This window comes from Phyllostomus discolor, chromosome 1, assembly GCF_004126475.2.
Source record: "Phyllostomus discolor isolate MPI-MPIP mPhyDis1 chromosome 1, mPhyDis1.pri.v3, whole genome shotgun sequence".
Taxonomy (NCBI): domain Eukaryota; kingdom Metazoa; phylum Chordata; class Mammalia; order Chiroptera; family Phyllostomidae; genus Phyllostomus; species Phyllostomus discolor.
In genome coordinates this window covers 149,225,716-149,250,140 of record NC_040903.2, presented here as the reverse complement: position 1 = coordinate 149,250,140, position 24,425 = coordinate 149,225,716, and the positions used below count along the sequence as shown (strand labels likewise).

The 24,425-nt window shown below is 43.8% G+C and overlaps 1 protein-coding gene, 1 long non-coding RNA gene and 1 pseudogene across 2 annotated transcripts in view; 2 read left to right on the top strand and 1 right to left on the bottom strand.

Annotated features, from left to right (window-relative positions):
* The window catches only part of LOC118501799, a 35,288-nt gene extending 11,637 nt beyond the window's left edge, over nucleotides 1-23,651 (bottom strand). The window contains exon 1 of the long non-coding RNA XR_004904455.1: nucleotides 23,026-23,651. This is a non-coding gene — a long non-coding RNA (uncharacterized LOC118501799). The remainder of the gene's footprint in view (nucleotides 1-23,025) is intronic.
* ACTC1 (actin alpha cardiac muscle 1) lies at nucleotides 4,313-9,620 on the top strand. Its single transcript, XM_028505708.2, is given in 9 exon segments — nucleotides 4,313-4,432; nucleotides 5,022-5,178; nucleotides 6,306-6,453; nucleotides 6,456-6,629; nucleotides 7,296-7,457; nucleotides 7,583-7,774; nucleotides 8,555-8,736; nucleotides 9,294-9,314; nucleotides 9,316-9,620. Coding segments are annotated over 7 exon segments (996 nt in total). The 5' UTR covers nucleotides 4,313-4,432; nucleotides 5,022-5,178; nucleotides 6,306-6,311; the 3' UTR covers nucleotides 9,439-9,620.
* LOC114493485 lies at nucleotides 21,752-21,865 on the top strand (annotated as a pseudogene).
* Nucleotides 23,652-24,425: the final 774 nt, after the last annotated feature.

Genomic DNA, 24,425 nt, shown 5'->3' with positions numbered 1-24,425 from the left:
GTGACTCCAAGACCCAAAAGGATCTCCCTTCTTCGTTCTGTTCCTGCCTCCCACCTCCCTACTACTTGCTGGCCTTGTTCTCCCTTTCCAAGTCTTTTTAAAGGGCTCATCACAGTTGGTCCTCTCATGCCAGAAGGCAGAGACTGCCAGAATCTGCCCAGAACAGACTCCAATTGGAGTTGAAGCTCCCTCCCCCCTTGGGTAATCTCTTTGGTGGCTGCATGTACAACACAGGCAAGCACGTGGCAGATCAGGCATGCCTCGGTATTGTGTTCTGAGCACCAGGCTGTGTGGGGGCCTGCATCCCTCAGTCACATCACTTCTTTTAATGAAAATTGAAACCCAGCTCCAGCCAGAGGGCAGTGGGAGTGAACAAATGTGTAGGGGAAGAAAATAGAAATGTTTAAGAAGGCTGGCTCTCCCCACCCCCTGCACTGTCTGGTCTAGCAAGAGCCTCCCTTCCCTCCTGGCCCATGGAATGCAGGGGCTGCAGGAGGAGACAGAGAGAGCTTGTGGAGAGGAATTAAGTCTGTTTCTGGCTTCTCTGTAAATACCGGGACACCTCAGAGTGGAGGAACAGCTGAGATAAGTAACTGCTAATCCCCCAGTGCCTGGAGGAAGCCGGGCGCTCCCTTCCAGATCCCAGCAGATGGTGGATGAAACAGGCTTCCCTCGAGGCAAGGGCAGCGGGAACTGTCCCACCTTCTGTTCCTTCAGCTTGCCCTGCACGTCTCCCTCATGGCCTGTCCCTGCCCGGAGGACCTTGCTGGCCCTCAAGAGCCCTGGGGACACACCCAGGCTTTGCCATCCCACTGGGAGGCTCAAGGTCAGCCAACCTCCACTTGGTCAGCACTGGCAGCTTGGGCAGCATTCAGCAAACTCCGCAGGCCTAGAAAGGAACAACCAGGCAGTGCTGCTAAATCTGTCTAGCTCTGTCAGTCACCTGGGGAAGAGCAGCGGTGTCTTATTTAAAATGCAGATGCAATGTCCTGGGGTGAAACCGGGGAGCTGAGGTTCTATAAGGCAGTCCGAGTAATTTGGCTGCAAATGGTTCCCGCATTCTACTCGGAGGACAGCAGCCCAAGTGGACCTGGAGGCATTTGGGGTGGTAATGAGGAACAGGGCACTAGGTCCAGCGCCTGGATTTGAGTCCTGACTCCTCAGGGCAAAAACCTGTTTCCCCCAAACTGCACAGCATAGCCATTTCTGGGTTTTGAAATCATCACTTCAGTCACAGTTCACACGAAAAGTGAAATGGGGAGATCGGCTGCACAACAATGTGAATGTACTTAACACGACTGAACAGTACGATTTTAAAAGTTAACGTGGTAAATTTTATGTTACGTGTATTTTACCACAATATTTAAAAAGGGAATATCTACAATGCATCACAGAGGACAAAGTCATTTTAAATAAACCGACTTAAGTAGGTTTGACAGAAACCAATCTCAATTTTTAAATGAAATGGATCCCTGAAAAATCTTGTCAAGTGAAAATCAGTCATTGAATCCTACTTTCCCACTGACTTATATTTAAAATACAGGGCGAGGCAAAGTAGGTTTACAGTTGTGAGTGCTGGAGACACAGCTTATTCTTATCATTTATTATGTACTGTATTATTTTCCATATGAACAACTATAAACTTTCTTTTGCTCCACCCAGTGCATGAAATAGGATTCAAATTTTTAAAAGTGGAAATTGCACAGAACTACAATGAATAAATAATCAAACCATCATAGATCTTTAAGGAAAAAGGGTTCTTTCTGACCACAAATATAAGGCACATAAAACTACATTTTGTTCTACATGGAAAATAACAAAGTTGTTTTAAAAAACATTTTGAGAGCGAAGTTTGTTTTTATGAAACTGGTCTCAGTGCCCAGCTGACCTGCCTGCCCCCACCAGAACAGACTGGCCCAGAGGCATGTGGGCTGGATTTGGCCTCCCAAGCCAGGGGGGTGTTTGCAAAGGATTCAGGTCAGTAACCATGGCATTCAGTGACGAGCTCCACTTTCCAGGAGCTTCTTTGCCCATATGGCCGTGAACATGGGAATCTGCCATCAGCCACTCCCAAGTAGAAACTGTCTACTATCTACTTTTGTTCACCCAAACATTCATGAACTTCGATCCCACGTACCTTTTCAAACAATGAAGGAAGGCTTTCTTTTGAGTGGCTCCCTCTTTTAGTGACCAGCCCAGTGATTCCCTCCTTTCCTTCCCAGCAGATAGTGTAACTGCCCCTGACTTTCCCGTAACTGCCCTGTAGTCTATCCTGTAAAGCCTGGTTTGTTTATCACCTATCCCTGTGCCGAGCACAATTCTTAAATATTTGCTGAACCAATAGATAAGTGAAATGGACCCAATTCTTTAAAAGTGAGAGCTATGGCAGCCTCCACAAGCATCACTGTGACTGAATTTTAATCATTTATCATCTATGTGTCTTTTTCAGGTATCCCCAATTACCATAATAATTAATAACCCTCATCAGAAAAGAGTTATTGTGTTCCTTCTCAGGGGGGAAACTGGGGTTCAGGAAAGTGAAGTGATTTGCCCAAGATCAAATAAATGTGTAAGTGATAGAGGCAGGATTTGAACCCAGAGCTGTGTGGCTGTAACAGCATTTCTCTTTTTTTTTTTTCCTTTTTCTTCTTCTTTTTTTTTTGTCTTCATCTACTTGAGCTGAGGCAGCTCTGCTCTTTGCATCCTGTTATTTTCATTGTAAAAGACCTACTGTGTGGTGGGAAATCCCAGTCAGGCCCCTCACCTGGCTCCATCACCCAGCTGCCGCCAGTTTCTTCTCCAGACTAACCCAAACATGGTTAGGGAGCTCAGCAGGGAGGGCCCAGCATTCCCCAGTCGGGACAAGTATCTAATCAGCAGGCCTCCTGAGCATATCAATCCAAGACCACTCTAGAGATAGATGCCTGTGCCCAGTTTTCTATTTTTAACTGGTGTTAACAGGAGGAAAAACACAAGCATTAAAAATCAAAGTGCAGTCGAAAACTGAGAATACAGGGCACCCCAGGGCAAACCAGTGATCTGTGTCCTTCTCATGTCTCTCTGATCTCATGTCCTTCTCCCCGCATCACGTCGTTTTTCTGTTCCCCTCTCTAAAGTCCCAAGATCCTTCAAAATCTATTGCCACGAAGAAGCTGACACCAGTCATTTACACCAACGCTTCTCACACTTAATGTACATATAAATCAACTGGGCACCTGGCTAAAATGCAGATTCCCCTTTAGCAGCTCTAGGGTGGGCCCCGAGACTCTGCTGTTCTAACTCTTTGCTGGTTATGATAACACCGCTCGTCCCTATGATGAACGTTTATACGGTTGAAGTCACCGTTATCTTCTTGACAAGAATTTGCTCTCTCATTCTTGTCTCCACCTGGAATGAAGGGCTTTGCCCCAGCTTACAGATGGTCAGCTATCCACCAGCAAGTAGACAAGCTACTTCTGGCATGTGTTTCTTCATTGGCTTTGGCAGCAGGGGATCCTCTCTGGATATAGACCAGAGTCTGAGAGTGAGCAAAACCCCTGCAGCATGGAGGAGAGCTACCTGATATCTGAGCGGGGGTGACCCTGAGCGCCTCTCCAGCAGCACCGCGGGGAGTGCTCAGAGCTGCTCTCCTTAGCCTTCTCCCTGGCCAGCCCCTGGGCCGTGGATGGGTTGGGGACTAGGGTGTCCTTGTTTATAGGATGTTGTTGGTTAATCTCAGCTTTCTGTTCCAGAGGAGCACAGCTCCAGCTCCTGGAGTAAAGTCATCCAGGCTGGCGGAGACTAGACCAGAGGGTGACCTGTCCCAGGTGCCCATTTCTGGGCACTCAAATGTGCTGCTGTGGTGCCCTTTGGGCCCATGACGCCTCCCAGTGCTTTGGTCCTGCAGCACCGGGTCCTGGGAGAGGAGAAGCTGCTGTCGCCCCTGTGCTGCCTTAGTGTGGCTGTCACGACCCCTCCGCAGAGGGCAGGGTGCCAAGCCTTCCGGCTTCTACTGGGGCTTACGGTCTCTTAGGCTGGCGGGGCTTGGGAGGGACCAGCCCACAGCACACCCAGGGATCACCCCCACCTAGGAAGGGGGAGGGGTGGGCTGGCGTCACTTAGTCTTCCCCTGCCCCCGACCCTTCACGGCCTGCCCCTCCCTAGCTCCCTATTTGGCCATCCCCAGGTTGCCCCCTCCCCTTCCTTACAAGGTCCGGGGGCCCCCTGGCTGATCCTCTCCCTTGCCCTTGGCTCCATGAATGGCCTCAGCGCTCCTCAGTGGTACGAAAGCGACCAAATAAGGCAAGGTGGCCGACCGGGGCCCCCCACCCCTGCCCCCGGTTGCTCCAACTGACTCCGTCCATCAGCGCGCTATAAAGCAGCGCGTTCGGCGCCGGACACCCAGCGCCCGCCGCCGCCCTAGCCGAGCCGAGCCGAGCCTGACCCGCAGACGGTGAGTCAGTGTCGCCTCTGCCTCACCCTTCCCACCCCGAATCCTGACTCGGACCCACCGCCTAGCCCTCTCAGAGCCAGGGCCCCCGCGCTCCGGCAGCTTCGGGGCCTCTGGTCATTTCATTTTTAAGAGTGCAAACTTTTCAATTTGATTCTAACTTCTTTTGTCCTGGGAAGTCGCTGGAGAAGGGTGCGCGGTGTTGGGGATCCGTGTTCTCGTGCGCTTTTCCCTCCAGCTGGGGCTCGGGCACGAATGGGGATGTTGATGGGGCCAAAGTGGGCTCCCAGTTTGTGAAAAGGAGAAAATGTAAAGGACTGGGGAGGACCTGGTAAGAGGTGACTGTCCCTCCTTGCACCTGGGACAGAGGGCGAGCCTCCTGGCCAGGAAGCCTGGGTGGTTCCTCTTCCCTTCTCTACGCCTTCTTACCCCCAATCCCCGCTGTGTTCCCCCACTCTCTCTTTTTCTGCCCGGGGCGGGGGGTGGCAGGTGTCCCTTGTCCTCCAACCCCCTCTGCTCTGTCCCCTCTCCCCGGGGCGCAGAGAAGGCCATCTCTGTAGGCACTGAGCGTGGGCCACCTCACTTTCCTCAACCTGCAGACCCCGCTGAAGCTGCGCGAAGATGTGCGACGACGAGGAGACCACCGCCTGGTGTGCGACAACGGCTCCGGGCTGGTGAAGGCCGGCTTCGCGGGCGATGACGCGCCGCGCGCAGTCTTCCCTTCCATCGTGGGCCGCCCGCGTCACCAGGTAAACTGTCCACCCAGCTCGGTGTCGTGGGGAGCATCCCCAGCCCCTCTCCACACCCCTCCTGCCACCTCTTCAGTCCAGCAGTCCAGGAAATGTCTCACCTGAGCCTCCTGTTTGATAAACTGTTAGGTCAAATAAGGAAAAGACTGAGCTTCAAATCCAAACCAAGACAAGCAGTTCTCAGTGTGAAATGTGCATTTTCCTCTTCACTTCAGGGACACAACTCTCCAAGGTCCACCTCCCTGGTGTGAGAAGGCAGCAGCTTCTCTCTCCACTCCTGATCTGTGTTTTCAGTCTTCAGCATCTTTTCTCTCTTTCGTACACTTCACTTTACTCCTCGGCCTCTCTTTCAGTCCTGTTCAAAACATAATAATATAACTTCTCTCAACCACCAGGAGCCAAGCCACATTCCTCCCTCTTGTTCACAGCCAGCTTACAGAGCTCCCCAAAGCTGTAATCTATCTGCTTCCTGGCTGATGCATTTTAGAAGCCAGACGTGACAGAGTCAGTAAGTGCCATGGTGATAGTGACATACCACCTTGTTTATTAAGAGAAATGCCACCCTCTCTGGCTTTGCCACATGCCTGGTCAGACAGGCTGCCAGAGCAGAGAGCTGTGATCCTTAGTGCTGGTGAGTGATGAGCCCAGGACTGCTCTGGCCAGGCTGGATTTCACTGGCATGCCGCCCAGCTTTCCATGTCTGTTTGATGAATGTCAGAATCTCTTCTTAGGAGGAATATAATGTCAGGAATTCAGTTGTTTCACAATGCAGTCAGTCATTTAGATTCTAGTTTGACATGGGTGATGAGCTTAATAATTTAATGAAGGAATTACACGTATTTTTAAAATGAGGTGAGGCTCTACTCCAGGGAATGAGCATTGTTCCCTTCCCCCCAATTATATTCTAAACAGTAAATTATACCTTTTTTGCAGGGGTGGGGGTGAGTGAGAAAAAGGTACTAGATTGATTTAAAGTATATTTCTAAATTGGCTAAAATGCTATTGTTTTTACTTCAGGTCTTCATGAGGTATTCATTGACTTGGGCAGTTAGATGTGAATTCATAAGGCAATCAGTTATATTCCTGACATGGTGGAAGTTTGATCTTCCATCTTTTTCTTCTTATAGGGTGTCATGGTGGGTATGGGTCAGAAGGATTCCTATGTAGGTGATGAGGCCCAAAGCAAGCGAGGTAGCCTGACCCTGAAATACCCCATTGAGCATGGCATCATCACCAACTGGGATGATATGGAGAAGATCTGGCACCATACCTTCTACATGAGCTCCGCGTGGCCCCTGAGGAGCACCCCACTCTGCTCACCGAAGCCCCGCTGAACCCCAAGGCCAACCGTGAAAAGATGACCCAGATCATGTTTGAGACCTTCAATGTCCCCGCCATGTATGTGGCCATCCAGGCCGTGCTGTCCCTGTATGCTTCTGGCCGTACCACAGGTATAGTTGGGCTCTGGGGACAGTCACTGATTAATCACATTCCCAAGTCATTGACCTTTCTGTGAATCAGTCTCCCCAGTTGAAATGATCCCTTCTCTCACACCCTGTGGGAAGGTGTGGTGCTAAGAGAGAAAGGAAACCATAGTTCCCAGAGGTTAGTTTCAGAGCACATGTATTTCTAAGAGCTGAAACTATGTGGTATCACACGGTGAGGCTCCAAATGATGTATCAGCCTGGAACACAGTAGTCATTGGTGTGTGTTCGTACCATTACAGCCCCTGGGCAAACGTGACTGAGGAGAACCCACATTCCCCACAGGGTCTGAGTCAACACAGAGAGAGAAAAACACGTGTGAGTTAGATGGGAAGAAAGAAAAACACGCCCAGATGCTTACCTCATGTGCTAATGCTGATAAAAGGGATGGTCATTTGAAAGTGCCCTGGGGAAATTTATCTACCACAATATTTAAAAGGGTGAGCTATGGCTGGCTTCAAATTTAGCATTCATTGTACTCATTTTAATTCCTCATGTGTAAGGGATCTAATTTTATCTGGATCCATGCCCAGCGCTAGTTTATCTTAGCCACGATTGGAAGTAGGCTCTGACATGGCTAAGAGCAGTGGTATCTCCAGGATTCACCTCGTTCTTGTCTATGTCCACTGACAGGCATTGTTCTGGACTCTGGGGATGGTGTAACTCACAACGTCCCCATCTATGAGGGCTACGCTCTGCCCCATGCCATCATGCGTCTGGATCTAGCAGGTCGGGATCTCACCGACTACCTCATGAAGATCCTCACTGAGCGTGGCTACTCCTTTGTCACCACTGGTGAGTGTGTGCATCTCACGCACTACAGCATGTGTCTGCTCTTTCCCTTCACCAGTGAATCCATCTGCCTCCCACAGTTGACTTCATTCTTCAGAGCCTGACTGGGATAACTTTTATTTCTGCAGCTGAACGTGAAATTGTCCGTGATATTAAAGAGAAGCTATGCTATGTTGCTCTGGATTTTGAGAACGAGATGGCCACAGCTGCTTCCTCATCCTCCCTGGAGAAGAGCTATGAACTGCCTGATGGCCAAGTCATCACTATTGGCAATGAGCGCTTCCGCTGCCCTGAGACGCTTTTCCAGCCCTCCTTCATCGGTGAGTGGTAGGGTCTGGTATGGAAGTACAACTCTTCCCTGGAAATCTTGGTAGACCTAGAGTAAATCTAAAGAAGGATTAGGGGTCCTTGAGTGGAAAAAGTCATAGCTTGGAGTCCCACACAGCTCAGTCTCAGGCTCTGATGGCTCATCAAAGGGACGGCCATGAGTGTTCTGTTGCAGTGAAACGATAAAGGATGACACACTGACTTTATCTCAAAAGAAAGAGTGAGACAGAGTAGTAACTGAGTAATCCATATCTGCAGGAAGAGGGTGATAACTCAAGTGTGCTGATTGATTCCGATGAGCTCCATTACCAAACAGCTGGACTTTTCCTTTTAAGTTATTCATTGTTAAATGCAACAACGATCACACTTATAGTAATAACGTTTATATGTCACCAAACACCTTACCTAAGGAATGATTTACAAAAGGAAGGTTCTGAGGATCTTATTTTAGTCCATAAATGAAACTTACAGGAATTTAATTAAATGTGTATCTTATCGTTTTCAATACATCTTCATCCATCTGGTGGGTACAGCAAGTGTTCACTCCAGACAGGTGCTAAACACAATTGTTTGTTTCTTGGCAGTCCTGTTGTGGACTGTGAGCACTTTTAGAGACACCTGTTCTGCAAATGCCTTCAGTGTATCTTATGAAGCAACATATGTTTCAGAGACAAATGGAGACAGTTCACCAACACAGAGGAATCCTGTTCTCACCCCTCCACCCTGGCCTTCTGGTCTAAGTGCACTGTGATTTTTTTTTAACATGTTCCTAGGTATGGAATCTGCTGGCATCCATGAAACGACTTATAATAGCATCATGAAGTGTGACATTGACATCCGCAAGGACCTGTATGCCAACAACGTCTTATCTGGAGGAACCACCATGTACCCTGGGATTGCTGATCGCATGCAAAAGGAAATCACTGCCCTGGCCCCCAGCACCATGAAGATTAAGGTAAAGAACTTCTGTGCCTCGGAGAGCCAAAGTGGGTCTTTGTATTCCAAGAAGAATGCATCCCTAAATCCTTTCCCCTCACACTTAGTTTTCTGTCTACCAAAAACTTTACCTTTTAGCTGCTCTAGCACTTTTTTTCTGATTTTTCCAGCACTTTTCCCCAGATAGGAGACTTTAAAAATGCGTTCAATAAAGTAGGCAAAAAAAAAATCTTTGAAGGGGGAAAAAAAAAACCCTGTTTTAAAAGTTCTCAATTTGGGGGCTTTTAGCTTGTTGCCACATCACACTCAAGTTCAGAGAAGTGGGAAATTTAGCTTTTTGCTGCATTTCACTTGAGTCCAGAGAAGTGGGAAATTCTATTTTGTAAAGCCCTTGATAATAGAAATAATGAAGTAGAGGAAAAGTGCATAAAACTTGACTCGGCCATATTAATTTTTACTTTGAAGTGTTTTTATATGACAGTAAATTAATATCTAATATTTTTTCTTAGTCTCCTCAACATCTGGCTTGATCTGTTGCTTCAGAGTTGCCTGGAAGCTTTTTGTTTCTTTCTGCAGATCATCGCTCCCCCTGAGCGCAAAGTACTCTGTGTGGATCGGAGGCTCCATTCTGGCCTCTCTGTCTACGTTCCAGCAGATGTGGATCAGCAAGCAAGAGTATGATGAGGCAGGCCCATCCATTGTCCACCGTAAATGCTTCTGAGGAGGTGCCTTTCTCTTAGTCTACCTTCATTCAGGATGACAGTATTATGCTTCTTGGAGTCTTCCGACCCACTGTCCCTCATCTCTCATCAATCATTGTACAGTTTGTTTACACACGTGCAATTTATTTGTGCTTCTAATATTTATTGCTTTATAAATAAACCAGACAGGACTTGCAACCTACAAAAGCCTCTCTTACTTCTTTTTGGGATAGAAATGGGGTGCGGCCAGTGTTTGCTTACTTCAGACTGTGAACCCCTAGATTGGCAGCTTTGACACCATGTGCACTGTAAACATTACACAAAGGTCATCAGATGAATTAGTGTGACATTTAGCTGGGAGTTATAATACTAAATTTTGATTTTACACTTTGGGACAGCATCATGGACCTATGTCTCATCTGAAGAGCAGATTAGGATTAGATTCACATACACAAGAAATGGAAGATAAAACAATTTTCTGAGATTAGTTTCCATGAATGATATTGAAAATTATTGTTTAGCATATGTTACAACTGTTTCTGTAACTTTGCAGAAACCATGTATATATTGGTAGTGAGAAAATCAAAGATTGTTTTATACAAATTAGCTTAAATTCTCAATTCCTAGACTCTAGTTGTATTCCTAAGGACTATGCATGTCAGCAGTGAGACACTGAAGCCAGCTGACAGTTACGCCTGGCTGTGACCCACTCCAAATGTCCCCTAAACAATCAGGACACTGCAGATTCAAAATAGACATGAGAAAACAGGTGCCAGAAACTTCTGTCCAGTCAGTGACTAACTTGTGGTACAGAGGTCTTCAGTCTCTTCACTTGTTTTAAGTCTTGGGATCTTGCATTGAGTATCATTAAGGCCATGAAGTCCCATGGGAGGAAAGGCAGCAGAAAGCCACAATATTCCTTTCCTCCATGCTGGGCTCTCTGCAGTATGAAGGGGGCAGAGCTGGGGCAGCAGCCAAAAGAGTAAGTTGTGCTGTGTCCTTGGGGGGCTCCCATATGTTCTGCATAAGTGGCTTCAAGGAGAGAGACATGGGTCTGGGTCTTGAAGAATGGTTAGAAATAGGTGAGAAGAGCAGGAGGAAATCTCAGCAGAAGGAATGGGTCAGAGGCCAGCATAAAGGGACACCCAGGACAGGCTAGAGGGAACTGATGAAATTTTTAGGAAATCAAGTTTGGAGAGGTAGATTTCAACTTGATGGCAGAGCTATAAACATTTTTTCATTTTCAAATTAATTGTTAATGAACTGTAGTTAGAGCATTTGGATGGACTTAATTGAACTTTTATCTATTGATGAGGGAATTAAGCAACTGGTATAGTGTTAAAGACTTTGTTTTGTGGAATTCCCCAAAGAACCCAGATTTTCTTACATGTAATCTAATGGTGTTTCTAAAACAAAACTTGTACTAAAGTTTAAAGTCAAACTTATAAATATAAATATATAGACATAAAACTTTAGCCATGGCCTATCAAGAGTTAACTCCATTCTATCTCACACCTTTTTGGGAGTCTGGGTTGAAAATTTGGAGTATTTTAGGTTCATCAGACATATCTTTAGTAAGTTGCCATTGTCATTATCATTCAAGGTTTATAATTATGTCTTTATCTTATTTATTAAAAAGTAACTCTTGATTCCTGACTCTGGGCCAAGTGAGACCAGTAGGTGTAAGGGACATAGAGATGGACCAGGGAAATGTTTTTCTGTGCTTAAGAAGCTCAGCATTTAGAGTTCCATACTTTGCATAGCTGAATGGAAGTTTTTTCTCTGCATGAAGGGTTAAATAATAAATAAATCTGGTTGCATTTTCTATGGATAAGATATAAACTTTTTTTAGATTTCACTTCCTCCCTTCAATTGTATCCTTCAGCCACAGATACCTTGGCTTCAAAGCTAGGTTTCAGCCATGAGATGGAATTGGGGAAAGTATGGGGAGATATGATTTAGCCAGTTTTTTTTCTCTTTGTTTTTATCTCTCATGTTGAGAACCATAGTATTATCAATTTTAACCTCTAAATATAGTATTAATACTTTAAGTTTAGACATTGGCTTGGATATCTCCTGTGGTTCTTTCTATGTGTAAATGGAAAGGGAATGGGTATTATTATTTTCTACTTAAGAGTGGAAGCTTTATAATCAGTGCTCAGAAGTGGTAAGCACCAGATTCTTACTGAATTCCAAAGTTTCTCATCTCTGCTTAATGATGGGGTATAAAATATCAGAACCGCTGAATTTTCTAATAATTGTGCTTAAGGAAGTTACTAAAGCAACAAAGTTTTTCTTAGGCCATCTTCACATGTGTAAGATAATGAAGATGCCTACAGTGATATGTCTTTGGTTAAGATGCAATATAAACAAACATATGTAGATCATGTTATTCTTCTCAGTTTACAGTGAAAGAGTGGTTATGGTTCATTTCTAATATACCTTTGTCATTTGCAAAAAAAATGGAATATTTAGAGGGGTAGGGTTGATTTATTATACCCATGGCCTAAAACAATGTCACTGGGGTTCCACCTTCCTCTCCATTCTTCTATGGGGTCTGTTATAACTGAATTATATTCCCCCCCAAATTCATGTGCCGACACCCTAACCACCCAATGTTAGTATGTTTGGAGATGAGGCACTGAAGGAGGTAATTAAGGCTAAATGAGGTCATAAGTTGGGGCCCTAATCAAATAAGACTGGTGTCTCATAAGAAGAGGAAGAACCACTAGGATAGCATATGTACAGAGGAAAGGAGAGGGCAAGTGAAGACAAGACGAGAAGGTAGCCATCTACAAACCAAGCAGGGAGGCCTCACCAGAAACCAACCCTGCTGGAAACCTTGATCTTTGACTTCTTTGTTCCAAAACTGCAAGAAAATAAATTTATGTTGTTGAAGTCACTCAGTCTGTGTTATGTTGTGGTAGTCCAAATAGACTAATAGAGGATTTTTCCACATATTGGGCATCATGGCCCAAGATTCATAGTCTACCAGTTTACCAGACTCAGTACAAAAAGAGTGTCTTCCCATAGTAGTTCTGACAAAAATTCCAGGGAGGCCTCAGTCTGCCCAGTCCTGAAGACTGAGGCATATTACGCTACCATAGAGACCAGTTGATATTATTTAGTGGGAGAGGGGTAATTCTCCAAAGGAAGGGAACAAAATGGCATAAACACCATACCCAATGATTAAGAACTAGAGAAAAATTATGGTAGTTTATAGGCGGGACCAATCATTGGAGGGCTTCAAATTCTAGTCCAGGAGTTCATTTGTTTTAGCAGGCCCTGAGAAGGACTAAAAAAGAATAATGACTTGACTCAAAACTGGGAGACATGAATAAGAATCTTTGGATGGTGATATGTGTGATTGATCAAATTTTTTTCAGGACTTCCAGTCAAGATGGAGGTGTAGGTAAACATACTTTGCCTCCTCACACAACCACAGGAAGAACTGCAACTAGACTTCAAAATAAGTAACATCCAAACCATCAAAAAACCAAGCTGTATGGAAGTCTGACAACCAAGGATTTAAAGAAGCCACATTCATCTGGATGGGCTATGCTACTAAGACAGAGAGTCAAAGCAGCTCTACCTAATATGCAGAAACAAACACAGGGAGGCTGCCAAATTGGGGATACAAAGAAATATGGCCCAAATGAAAGAACAGAACAAAACCCAGAGGAAAAAATAAATGAAATGGAAATAACCAACCTATCAGATGCAGAGTTCAAAACACTGGTGATCAATATGCTCAAAGAGGGACTTCCGGCAAGATGGAGGAATAGGTGGTCGCACGTACCTCCTCGTACAACCAAGATTAGAAAACCAATAATTTACAACAAAAATTTACTATCAGAATAACACCCAGATCCAGCAGAGGATTTATCTGAATGGAAGCCGGGCAGCCAAGAAGTTGAAGTAGACGCCTTCATCCGGACTGGTAGGAGAAGACCAGTTTGGGCGGGCCGCGGGGCTGGCTCGGGTCGGCGGTGCGCGGAGGTCGGGGAAGGTTTGGCGCGAAATCGGCGCAAAAGCCATCGGGCGCGTAAGAAGGCAGCGGTGATCCCTGAGTATGTAAGCTGCGGCTGGCAGACCCAGAGGGGCAGCGATTGTGGACCAGGGCAGAACTCACAGCCCAGAAGCCCAGACAAGGGTCTGAGTCCAGGGGAACGGAACTACCGCCATTGTTTTCTCCCACCCCGCTCCCGCTCCCGCCCCGCCCCCACATATAACGTCACAATCTAGCGACCGGGGTGCCCTGCCCCGGGAGCACCTAAGGCTCCGCCCCCCCACCGTAACAAGAGCGACCAGACAGAAAAAAAAAAAAAAAAAAAAAAAGGAGAGACAGGGGAAAAAAAAAACCATGTTTTAACAGAGCAAATCAGTCCCCAGGACTCATCTTTTGAGCGACCAAGAATTAGCCAATCTATCAGATGCGCATTTCAAAACACTGGTGATCAGAAAGCTCACGGAACTGGGTGGATTTTGGACAAATTTAGATGAAAGAATCAGAGTACCATAAAACAAATGCAGGAAGACACGTTGAGGAGAGCCAATAGTGAAAGGAAGGAATATGAGTCTCAAAACAATACAGTGGACCAGAAGGAAGATAGAATCAACCAAGCAGGAAAGCATGATGAAATAAGAATTCAAAAAATTGAGGAAAGATTAAGAGCATCCAAGACACCTTTAAACGTTCCAATATCCGAATTATAGGGGTACCAGAATCGGAAGGGGAAAAGCAACAGATTGAGCACGTATTTGAACAAATAATAAAGGAGAACTTCCCCAATCTGGCAAAGGGAACAGTCTTCCAAGAAATCCAAGAAGCTCAGAGAGCCCCAAAGAAGTTGGACCAAGAAGAAACACACCAAGGCACATCATAATTACATTAGCCAAGGTAAAAACGAAGGAGAGAATCCTAGAAGCAGCAAGAGGTAAGGGGGACAGTCACCTACAAAGGAGTTCCCATCAGACTGTCAGCTGATTTCTCCAAAGAGACCTTACAGGCAAGAAGGGGCTGGAAAGAAGTATTCCAAGTCATGAAAGACAAGGACCTACATCCCAGATTGCTCTATCCAGCAAAGCTCTCATTTAGAATGGAAGGGCAGATAAAGTGCTTCTCAGATAAGGTCAAGTTAAGGAGTTCATCATCACCAAGCCCTTATTTTATGAAATGCTAAAGGGACTTATCTAAGAAAAGAAGATAAAGAAAAGACATGTATAGTAAAAGGACAGCAAACTCACAAATATCAACAACCACACCTAAAGCAAAACCAAAAGAAAACTAAGTAACAATTAGAACAGGAACAGAACCACAGAAATGGAGGGCACATGGAGGGTTAGCAGCATGGAGGTGGGAGGAGGAGAGGAGGGGAAAAGGTATAGAGAATAGTAGCATAGAATGTAGGTTGAAAATAGATAGGGGGAGGGAGATAGTACGGGAAAAGTGAAACTCAAAGAACTTATATGCACAACCCAAGGACATGGATAAAGGTGGGATGGGATTCCTGGAGGGAGGAGGATACTGAAAGGAGAGGGACAGAAAGGGAAAAATTGGGATAACTGTAATAGCATAATCAATAAAATATACTAAAAACTTTTTCCAGACTCCAGTGTGACTCAGACCCAGGAACCCAATGCTGTCTATATGACCAATTAAACCAGGTGTTTAAAAGGAAATAATATGTCAGATTCACTTTAAGATTAACATGATAAAAATACTATAAATATTTCCTAGTAACTGATAGGTAGGAAAGAAATTTTAGTCTTTTAGGCCTTAAACAGCAAAGGTTGTCTATATTCATCTTAAGGTCTTCCAGGCTCATATATAAGGAATCTCTCCTTCACAGAGCTTGGCTGTTTCTATGGCAACCAAACTCACATTTAAGACACAGGAAAAAAGCTCATGGGGAGATTGCAAAAGTGTACTGTTGGTCACTGGTGAGCCTGATGCTAGAAGATGTTTCTTGCAGTTCACTCATCAGCTCTGTGCAATAGATGCAAGAAAGGTTGACTAGAGGGAAAAAGGGCTTCAGTTCAATTACAGCTCTCTGAGTCCTTAGGGTTCTGGGCCCTCTCCCCTGTCTGGGAAGGAGAGCTGAGTCAAGTGAGAGTTAAGCAGGGGTGTTCCTCCATAGTGTTGTTTGCTTAGTGCTATACCATGGGAATCAGGGTTGGGAGACAGGAAGAAAACAAACCCAAGGGAAGGTTGCAGTGAAGCTGAATTAAAATGGGATCTTAGCCCTGGCTGGTGTGGCTCAGTGGACTGAGTGCCGGCTTGCGAACCAGAGTCACTGGTTCCATTCCCAGTCAGGGTACATGCCTGGGTTGTGGGCTGGGTCCCCAGTTGAGGGTGTATGAGAGGCAACCACACATTGATGGCTCTCTCCCTCTCTTTCTCCCTCCCTTCCCCTTTCTCTAAAAATAAATAAAATCTTTTTAAAAATATGACCTAAATAAATGTATAAATAAGTAAATAAAAATGCGGCCTTAAATGTAGGTGAAAAATGGACTCTGGAGCCAAGTGTAAGCAAAGAGTTGGATGAGCAGGTTTAGGATTTAACACAGAAAGATGACTTGTATAACTTTGAAAATACTACTAGAAGTGACAGGGTAGGTGTCATGTAGGGTAGGATATGACAGAGCACACACCATGAAGGAAATTAAAAAGCAAAACTTGCCTTAGGCAAAATAGTAAAGTTCTCCCAAGACACCTTTAAACTCTAGGATCTACCTTTTGGACTTCATTTCAGTGTCTTCCACCCAATGTGGCTAGTCAGGACACTCTCCCTACCTTTCCTATTGTAACAACCCCTGCCTGTCCCTTACTTGTTGTAGTCCTCAAGAGCAGACTAGCATTCAATCTGAGACCTGAAGGATGGAAAAAGCAGGCAGTGGGAATAACACATGCAAAGACTCGCTGGTGGGAGAGTCTATCATGTCCAAATAAGTGGGAAAAGCCAAAGCAAATAGACAGCAATGGGGGGCTGAGGAGAAGAGGAAGTGACCCTGGAGACATGGGCAGAATACCCATCCCATGAAGCCTTTAGACCATAATAAGAAGTTTGAATTATATTCTGTGACAGAATGATGCTAAAGGGTTTTAAGAATGGAAATATAAAACATATATATTTAAAAGCTCATTTCTAGGTGCTACAGAAGGACTGGATTAGAACTGCAAGAGTGGCAGCCAATAAGAGGCTCTTACAATGGTGCAGAGTGAGACACTGGGGCTGAACCTGAAGGAAGCAGGGAGATGGAGAGAAGTTTGGACAAAGTTGAGATACAAGCAGCAATGACATGATGTGCTGGTGGGATGGGGCAGGCAAGGAGAAGGCTGCTGGCTTGCATGGTTATGTGTTTTTTAAAGGAAATTCAGATTTCAAGGTGATTCAAAGACATCTCCAGTCCTGCATTGGGAAGAAGGCATCACCCAAAGATGGGGGTTTGCTCTGAGTCTTGAACAGTGTTAGGGTTTGCTGAGAGAAAGGGAGGTTAGACTGAATGAGGCAGACGATGGTTTTAGGGACAGGAAGGTAGAGGGAGACCTGACTAGAATAGGGGGTATGGCCGGGGATGCAGCAATCAGGTCAGCTGGGTAAGGCTAGAGCATGGGCTTTGGAAATGCAGATGTGCTGTGTTCTTGCTTATAAAACACACATGATAAAGAACTGCCCTTCAAAAACTGCTGTGAGGACTAAATGGGATAATGTTGATTATATGCTCAGGACTTGATACATAGTAAGACCTTAATTACATTCTATAACTATTGTTACTAATATTCTCATGTTTATAAATAGCATATAATATACAATTACACATTATGCACATGCATTGCAGTTCACTCACCACTTCTGTGTGCAATAGATGCAAGACTTATTGACTAGGAGAATATAAGAGCTTCAGTTCAAGTACAGCTCTCTGAGTCCCCATGGTCTGGGCCCTGCCTGGGAGGGGGAGCTGTGTGTGTGTGTGTGTGTGTATGTGGTGTTGTGTGTGTGTTGTGGAAGAACTGAAAGCTGAAAGACAAGTCTGGAAATCTGGATTGATATGAAAAAATATGCGTTTTTGCTGATGACATTTCTAGAGAAGAGAAGTGGTCCACTGAATGATATTTAAAGAAGGTAAATTCTGGAATTTGGGCCTAGAATCCAGAATGGTCTAAACACAGGTCCTCACTGAAAGACTAGTCCAAGAGCAACTAGAGAATTTAGAGTACATACTCAAAGGCCAAGAATATAGAGCTAGGTTCTCTTTCAACTGACAAAAGAGAGACTGACCTCAATAAATGTATATACTAAGAAAATGTATGACTTCATGACAGAGGGTTTTAAAGAGGTTAATTAATAATCACCATGTCCTTACATTACATGGTCTTTTAAAAAAATCTAAATTAGCTTCCTGAATTCTCAGTGTAGGAAGTACTTTTCATGCCATTTTTGAGGCTCCTCTCCAGGTGAAGGACCTTATTTTAAAACTGTTTAAACCTTACAGTAAAGGGTAGCCACATTCTCTTTTATACCCCTTAGCCCACAGTGTTAATTCCATTGTGTTATAATAACTGGTTTGACTTTTAATACATAAAAGGGAGCTCTGTCACGGAAATATAATAGGAGGATTCCAGTTTTTACAAAGAAAACTGTAGGTTGGTGGGGGGGTGAGAGATTCAGGAGGAAGAACTTGGTGAGTGCTTACATTAAATATAACATCTAATAGGGAGGATACAAAAACTAAAAAAATATATCCACACTCTAAGAGAAATGAACATGATCTGAGGAATCAAAAATCTGCCACAATATGCATATGTCAAATGGGAGATCCTATCAACTGGGGTCCCCACTAGCATCAGAATGAGCAGGACCCCTGCAGACATGCAGCATGAATAAGAAATAAACTTGTTGTTATGTCAGCCACTTGACTGTGTTTGTTATCACTGCACAACTCGCTTTGGAACACTCACCTCCCCAGAATTTCATTTGTATTTAGGGCTCTGAGATGATGTTATGCCAGCTAAATAATATATTTGAAATAATAAATGTAATCCACAATTTTTGTTATTTTAGTTAGAACTGTTTTTCTGGTTTCCATTGAAAATCTGTGATTGGGCAATTTTTATTCCACTTGTTGATGGTGAGGGAGTTTTGTTTTTCTTGGGCATACAAATAAAATAGAAAATCTATCTGAAGTTACTCCAGCTACGTTTTGTTGGTTCAACATGTGCTAAGAAAGTACAAATGAAGGATTTAATCCAGGTTATTTTGCTTTAGTCTGTGTCCAAAGTTTGCATCCACACCTGCCTTATCATAGAATTATATTACCTTAGGCCATTGCCAGGTGGCTCAGTTGGTTGCAATGTCCTCCCATATACCAAAAGCTTGCAGGTTCAATTCCCAGTCAGGGCACATATCTAAGTTGCAGGTTTGATCCCTGGTTTGGGAGGCAACCAATTGATGTTTCTCTCTCTCTCTCCTCCCTCTCTCTCCCCCCTTCCTTTCTCTCTAAAATCAATAATAAAAAATATCCTTGCGTGAGGATTTAAAAATATATATATATATCTCCTTATTTTTTAAAAAGCTTCAAGATATAATTCACATACCATACAATTCACTCACGTAGAGTGTACATTTCAACTGTTTTTTAGTGTATTCACAGATAAGTGCCACCATCACCCACAGTTGATTTTAGAACATTTTCGCCACCTTAAAAAAAGCCTCAGACCCTTTAGCTTCTTAGACATTTGTGCCCCTATCTAAAGGACTTTGGTGGAATTATCTGCTTACATATACCCTCTTCCCAGGGAAAAGTAAAATTATGACTTTTTGCCTTAATAAAGGCCTCTATTGCAAGAAAAAATGTTCAGGGCCCTTGTTCATGTGATTTCCTTCTGCATGGCCTGTTTCTTTCCTCGTGTTGGAGAACCTCATTTGCACTGAGCTTTTCTTGATAGACATCTAAGCTGGACTCCTGCCTCACCTCCCCTCCTGGTTCCTTTTCTTCATATTACATATATTATGTTTTGTTTTCATGTAACATTATGTATATGTAATTTACATGCAATAAAATGTGCCCATATAAAGCATGCAATTAAATGAGTTTTGACGAATGTATATACAGAGTAAACAAAACCCCAAATGAAAACATAGCACATTTCATAACCCACCAAATTTCCTTCCAGCTCCTCCAATTCAATTCTCTGCACTTCAACCACAGACAACTCTTTCTGTCACCATACATTACTTTTACCTGTTCTGAAATTTCATATTAATCATAATTCAAATTATTAGTTTGCTTATCTTTTTTTTTCTGTCTGTACTGCTAGACTTTTATTAAACCACATTTTTTCTAGCACAGAGAGTCTGGCATGGAGCCAGAGCGTATCAGCATGAAGATCCCAAATCATTTTCTTTATCAATTTTGATTTTAAAAAATTGAAGTATTTAAATATTTGAGGGTGGGACTTCTGGTCAAGATACCGGCATAAGCAGACATGGCTTGTCTCTTCACACAATGACATCAAAATTACAACTAACATATGGAACAATAATCTATTAGAACTGTCAGAAATTGAGTTGAATGGAAGTCTGACAACTACGGAATTAAAGAATCCACATCCATCCAGACTGATAGGAAGGGAATAGTCATGGAATGGGCTGGTCCCTCACCCATGTGTGGTGGAAAAAAATTTGGGAGGGCTATCTTGTGAGCAAAAAGTCCTAGCTGCACACTGAGCCCCTCAGCCCAGGATTCCAGGTCAGAAAGATAAGTTCCCACAACTTCTGCCTATAAAAACCATCGGGGATTGAGTCAATGGAAGAAACTTCTGGAGCTCTTAGCTGTTCTTCTTAAAAACCCACACACAGACTTACTCAGATTTCTCCCTCTTAGCTCTAGCACCAGGGTAGCAGCTTGAAAGGCACACGTGGTATACAGGGAGAAACTGAAGTGTCTGGCATCAAAGTTAGCAGAGGCATTGTCCCTTTTCTAAACCCTCCCCCAACAGAGCTTGCAAGCTGGTGCCATATCTGAGGCTCCATCAACCTGGCTAACACTGTTTGACACACTTTGGAGATCCCAGAGACTTTGCCCCACCCACTTTACGGGCCCACCCAAGCTACTTTTCCATATGAATAGCTGGTCTTGGCTCATGCTTCACAATTTACTAAATCCTATCAAACAAGCAACATTTGGCGTCAGGAACCCCAGGCCAAGCTCTAGCAGCAGCCAGCCTAGATTCACAGCTTGGCTTCACCTGGGAATCTCTAAGCCCAACAGAATCAGCAGCCATCTTAAATTGCTTTATAGCTGAGGAAGGGTGGACCCAGACAAAATATAGGTGGAACTGATTTTGGCCTACACCACCTGGGAAACCCCAGAGCCAGCATACCCACTGAACAGCTACGGACCATGTCAGAGCACCAACACCCTGATCTTACACATCTGATACTCCATAGAGGGCAGAGGTTTGTGGTCAATGGTCACAGCCAATCTTTGCAGCTGGCTGGCCTGGGTAAATCTCTCCCATTGATCTGCCAACAGCAACCAAATCTCAACTACAGGAAGAGGGTGTATTCAGCCCACATGAAGGGCACACCTCAAGTACCCAGCTTGGGGGATAGGGGAACTGTGCCACTGGATTCTGCAGGACATCTACTACATTGGGGCACACTACCAAGTCATGAGTCAAAGCAGCTCTACCGAATACATAGAAACAAACACAGGTAGGCTGCCAAAATGAGGTGACAAAGAAACATGGCCCAAATGAAAAAACAGATCAAAACTCCACACAAGGAGCTGAATGCAATGGAGATAAGCAACCTATCAGATGCAGAGTCCAAAACACTATTTATAAGGATGCTTAAGGAACTTAGTAAGGACTTCAACAGTGTAAAAATGATCCAATCAGTAACAAAGGATGCACTAATTGAAATAAAGAACAATTTACAGGGAAACAACAGTAGAGTGGATGAAGCCAAGAATCAGATCAATAATATGGGACATAAGGAAGCAAAAACAACAAATCAGAACAAAAGAAGAAAAAGAATCCCCCAAAAGGAGGATAGTTTAAGCCGCCTCTGGAACAACTTCAAGAAGTCCAACATTCACATCACAGGGGTGGCCAGAAGGAGAAGAGAAAGAGCAAGAAATAGGAAATCTGTTTGAAAAAATAATGAAAGAAAACTTCCTTAATATGGAGAAGGAAATAGACATGCAAATTCAGGAAGCACAGAGTCCCAAACAAAATGCCAAAGGTTAAAGATAAAGAGAGAATCTTAAAAGCAGCAAGAGAAAAACAGATAGTTACCTACAGGGGAGTTCCCACAATACCGTCAGATTGCTTCTTGGCCGTTTGGCTAAGATCAAGCACAGTATCTGTTCTTATCAGTTTAATATCTGATGCATCCTCTATCCATAACACTGTCAGCTGCTTTCTCAAAAGAAACTTTACATACTAGAAGGGATTGGCAAGAAATATTCAAAGTCATAAAAAGCAGAGACCTACAGCCAAGATTGCTCTACCCAGTGAAGCTATCATTTAGAATTGAAAGGCAGATAAAGACCTTCCTAGACAAGAAAAAACTAAAAGTTCTTCATAACTAAACCATATGATATACTAAAGAGGCTTCTTTAAGAAAAGAAGATCAAAATTATGAATAATAAAATGGCAATAAACACATACCTATCAACAATAGTATCTAAAAAGCAAACTAAGCAAACAAGAAAAACAGAGACAGAAACATGATGCAGAGAGTGTTTTGATTGTTGTCAGAAGGGAGAGGGGTGTGGGAGAATGAGTGAAGAGATGAGGGGATTAAGAAGTACCATAGGTAGTTACAGTATAGCCATGGGGCTGTAAAGTACAGTATAGGAAATGGAGTAACCAAAGCACTACGATGTGTGACCCATGTACATGAACAATGGTTGGGGTTTGCCTGAAGTAGTGGGGTATGCTGGGTGGAGGAGGGGCAAAAGGGGGAACTGTAGTAGCATAATCAATAAGATATAATTAAAAATAATAAATATTTGAGGGTAACAGTGAGGACTTTATTGCAAGGGGTTAACAAACAGGAGTCTTTTGTTTTCTCATCTTCCCTGCCCTCCCCATTTTCATTACCACAATGTCAAGGGTATCCCTGAATGGTGGAGAAAGGCACAATAGGGGTCACATTCTTTGCCTTTGGGTAAAATGTGTTAATCATTTTAAAGAATGGGTAAATATAGCCTCATTTATTCATAAATGTTTTATAGCTTTCAACTTCATAAAGACATTTTTTAAAGGCAAATCCCTGCCTTTGATAATAGGACATGGTATCAACTCAAGCCATATCTCCACCTCTGAAAATACACTCGAGCTCGAGATGTGTGTCCTACCAACAATGTCATACGACTGTTACTTTTTTTTTAGTCCTCACCCAAGGTTGTATTTTATTGATTTTAGAGAGTTGGAGGGGGAGAGAGAAACATCTATGTGAGAGAGAAGCATCAATCAGTTGGCTCTGGTACGTGCTCTACGCTCCAACCAACTTAGCCAACCCAACCTTGGGCTGGGCACTTTTTTGACAAAATATTTCTATTACAATAATATAATCAAACCTTACATCACATACCTGTGAACTGGCATCTCAGTCACACACAGGGAGGACGATGTCCTGTTCGGCATTTCTACCTTACAGATGGAGGAGCTGAGGTACCAAGACCCTTCCACAAGGCTTTTCCTTGCTTCCTTGGCACACCTTCATTTCCAGTTTGGCATCCCTCTTCAGCTGAAGTTCTAAATCTCTTTCTCTCTCAACTATCTAGGACACATGAGAATTAACCTACTCATGTAGATTATAGGGCCCCAGCCCTCATTAACCTTAATATTGAAAGAAATACAGCATTTGCAGTAGGAAAAGTAGAAATGCTCTTCTGCTCAGCACCAATAGCAACATTTGCATTAACTGAGGAAATGGGCTTTTTATGAGGTAGTTCATCCTATGCAAATGCTTCCTTATAGTCAGTGAATATTTCACATTTATGACATTGGTGAATTTGTGGGCCCCTTTGAAAGTATTGTACAATTGCATTCCTGAGGTTATTTCATAGCAGATCAAGGTGCTGTCTACCTTGTATTTTCATGATATCTTTTGAATTAATGACTCAGTCCTGATATTCTCACCTTCTTCCCAGTGGGTACCTGATTGCTATTTGTTGAAGCATTGAGCAGTTGGCATTTCATTCTTAAATATTAAAGTCAAATGTATTCTATTCTTCCTCTCTTTCAGAGGTCAGACCCTCTGTCTGCCCCCTGCTTGCTGAGCCAGCCTTTGCTTTAATGGGATTTAAGTGCTGAGTGAATCTTAGCCACGACCTCCCCCACCTCTTTGGGAAATGTTGCTTTTGTTGATGACACTGAGTTTGAGAGGACAGTCACTATGTGTGGGGAAGGGAAAGAGAAAGAGAACAGGATATAAATTCATAACCCAGGAGAGTTAGAGAGATGATGGAGGACTTGCTCGAACCACAGGGGAGGCAGAAACAGGAGGCTGGTGGGGAAGAAGCTGCTCAGAAGTAGCACCGACCATGACCTTTGGCCAGCAGTACAGTTTCTAGTAGCCAATGAACATGTGTAAGAAAAGCTGAGCAACTGGGACACATGCCCAGAACTGGTAACTTGTGAACTCCCTCATTTTGCTAAGCCCTGATGACAACCCTTGGCCAGGTAGGGCGTCAGACTTGTCCAAGAGGGCTGGGAAAATTCCCATGACTTTTCTCTTCCATTTTTGAAAATGGTCACTACTCTCCTCTTGATGCAGGCCAACAGGCAAATATTACATTGCCCTATAATAATTTGACACTGTTTTTAACTATGTGTTTTAAGCTGTGGGTCATGAGCTACTAGATAGTCTTCAAATCAGTTGAACAGATTTCCTTCCTTTCCTTTCTTTCTTTCTTTTCTTTCTTTCGTCTTCTTTCTTACTTCTTTCTTTCTTTTTCTTTCTTCTTTTTTCTTTCTTTCTTCTTTCCT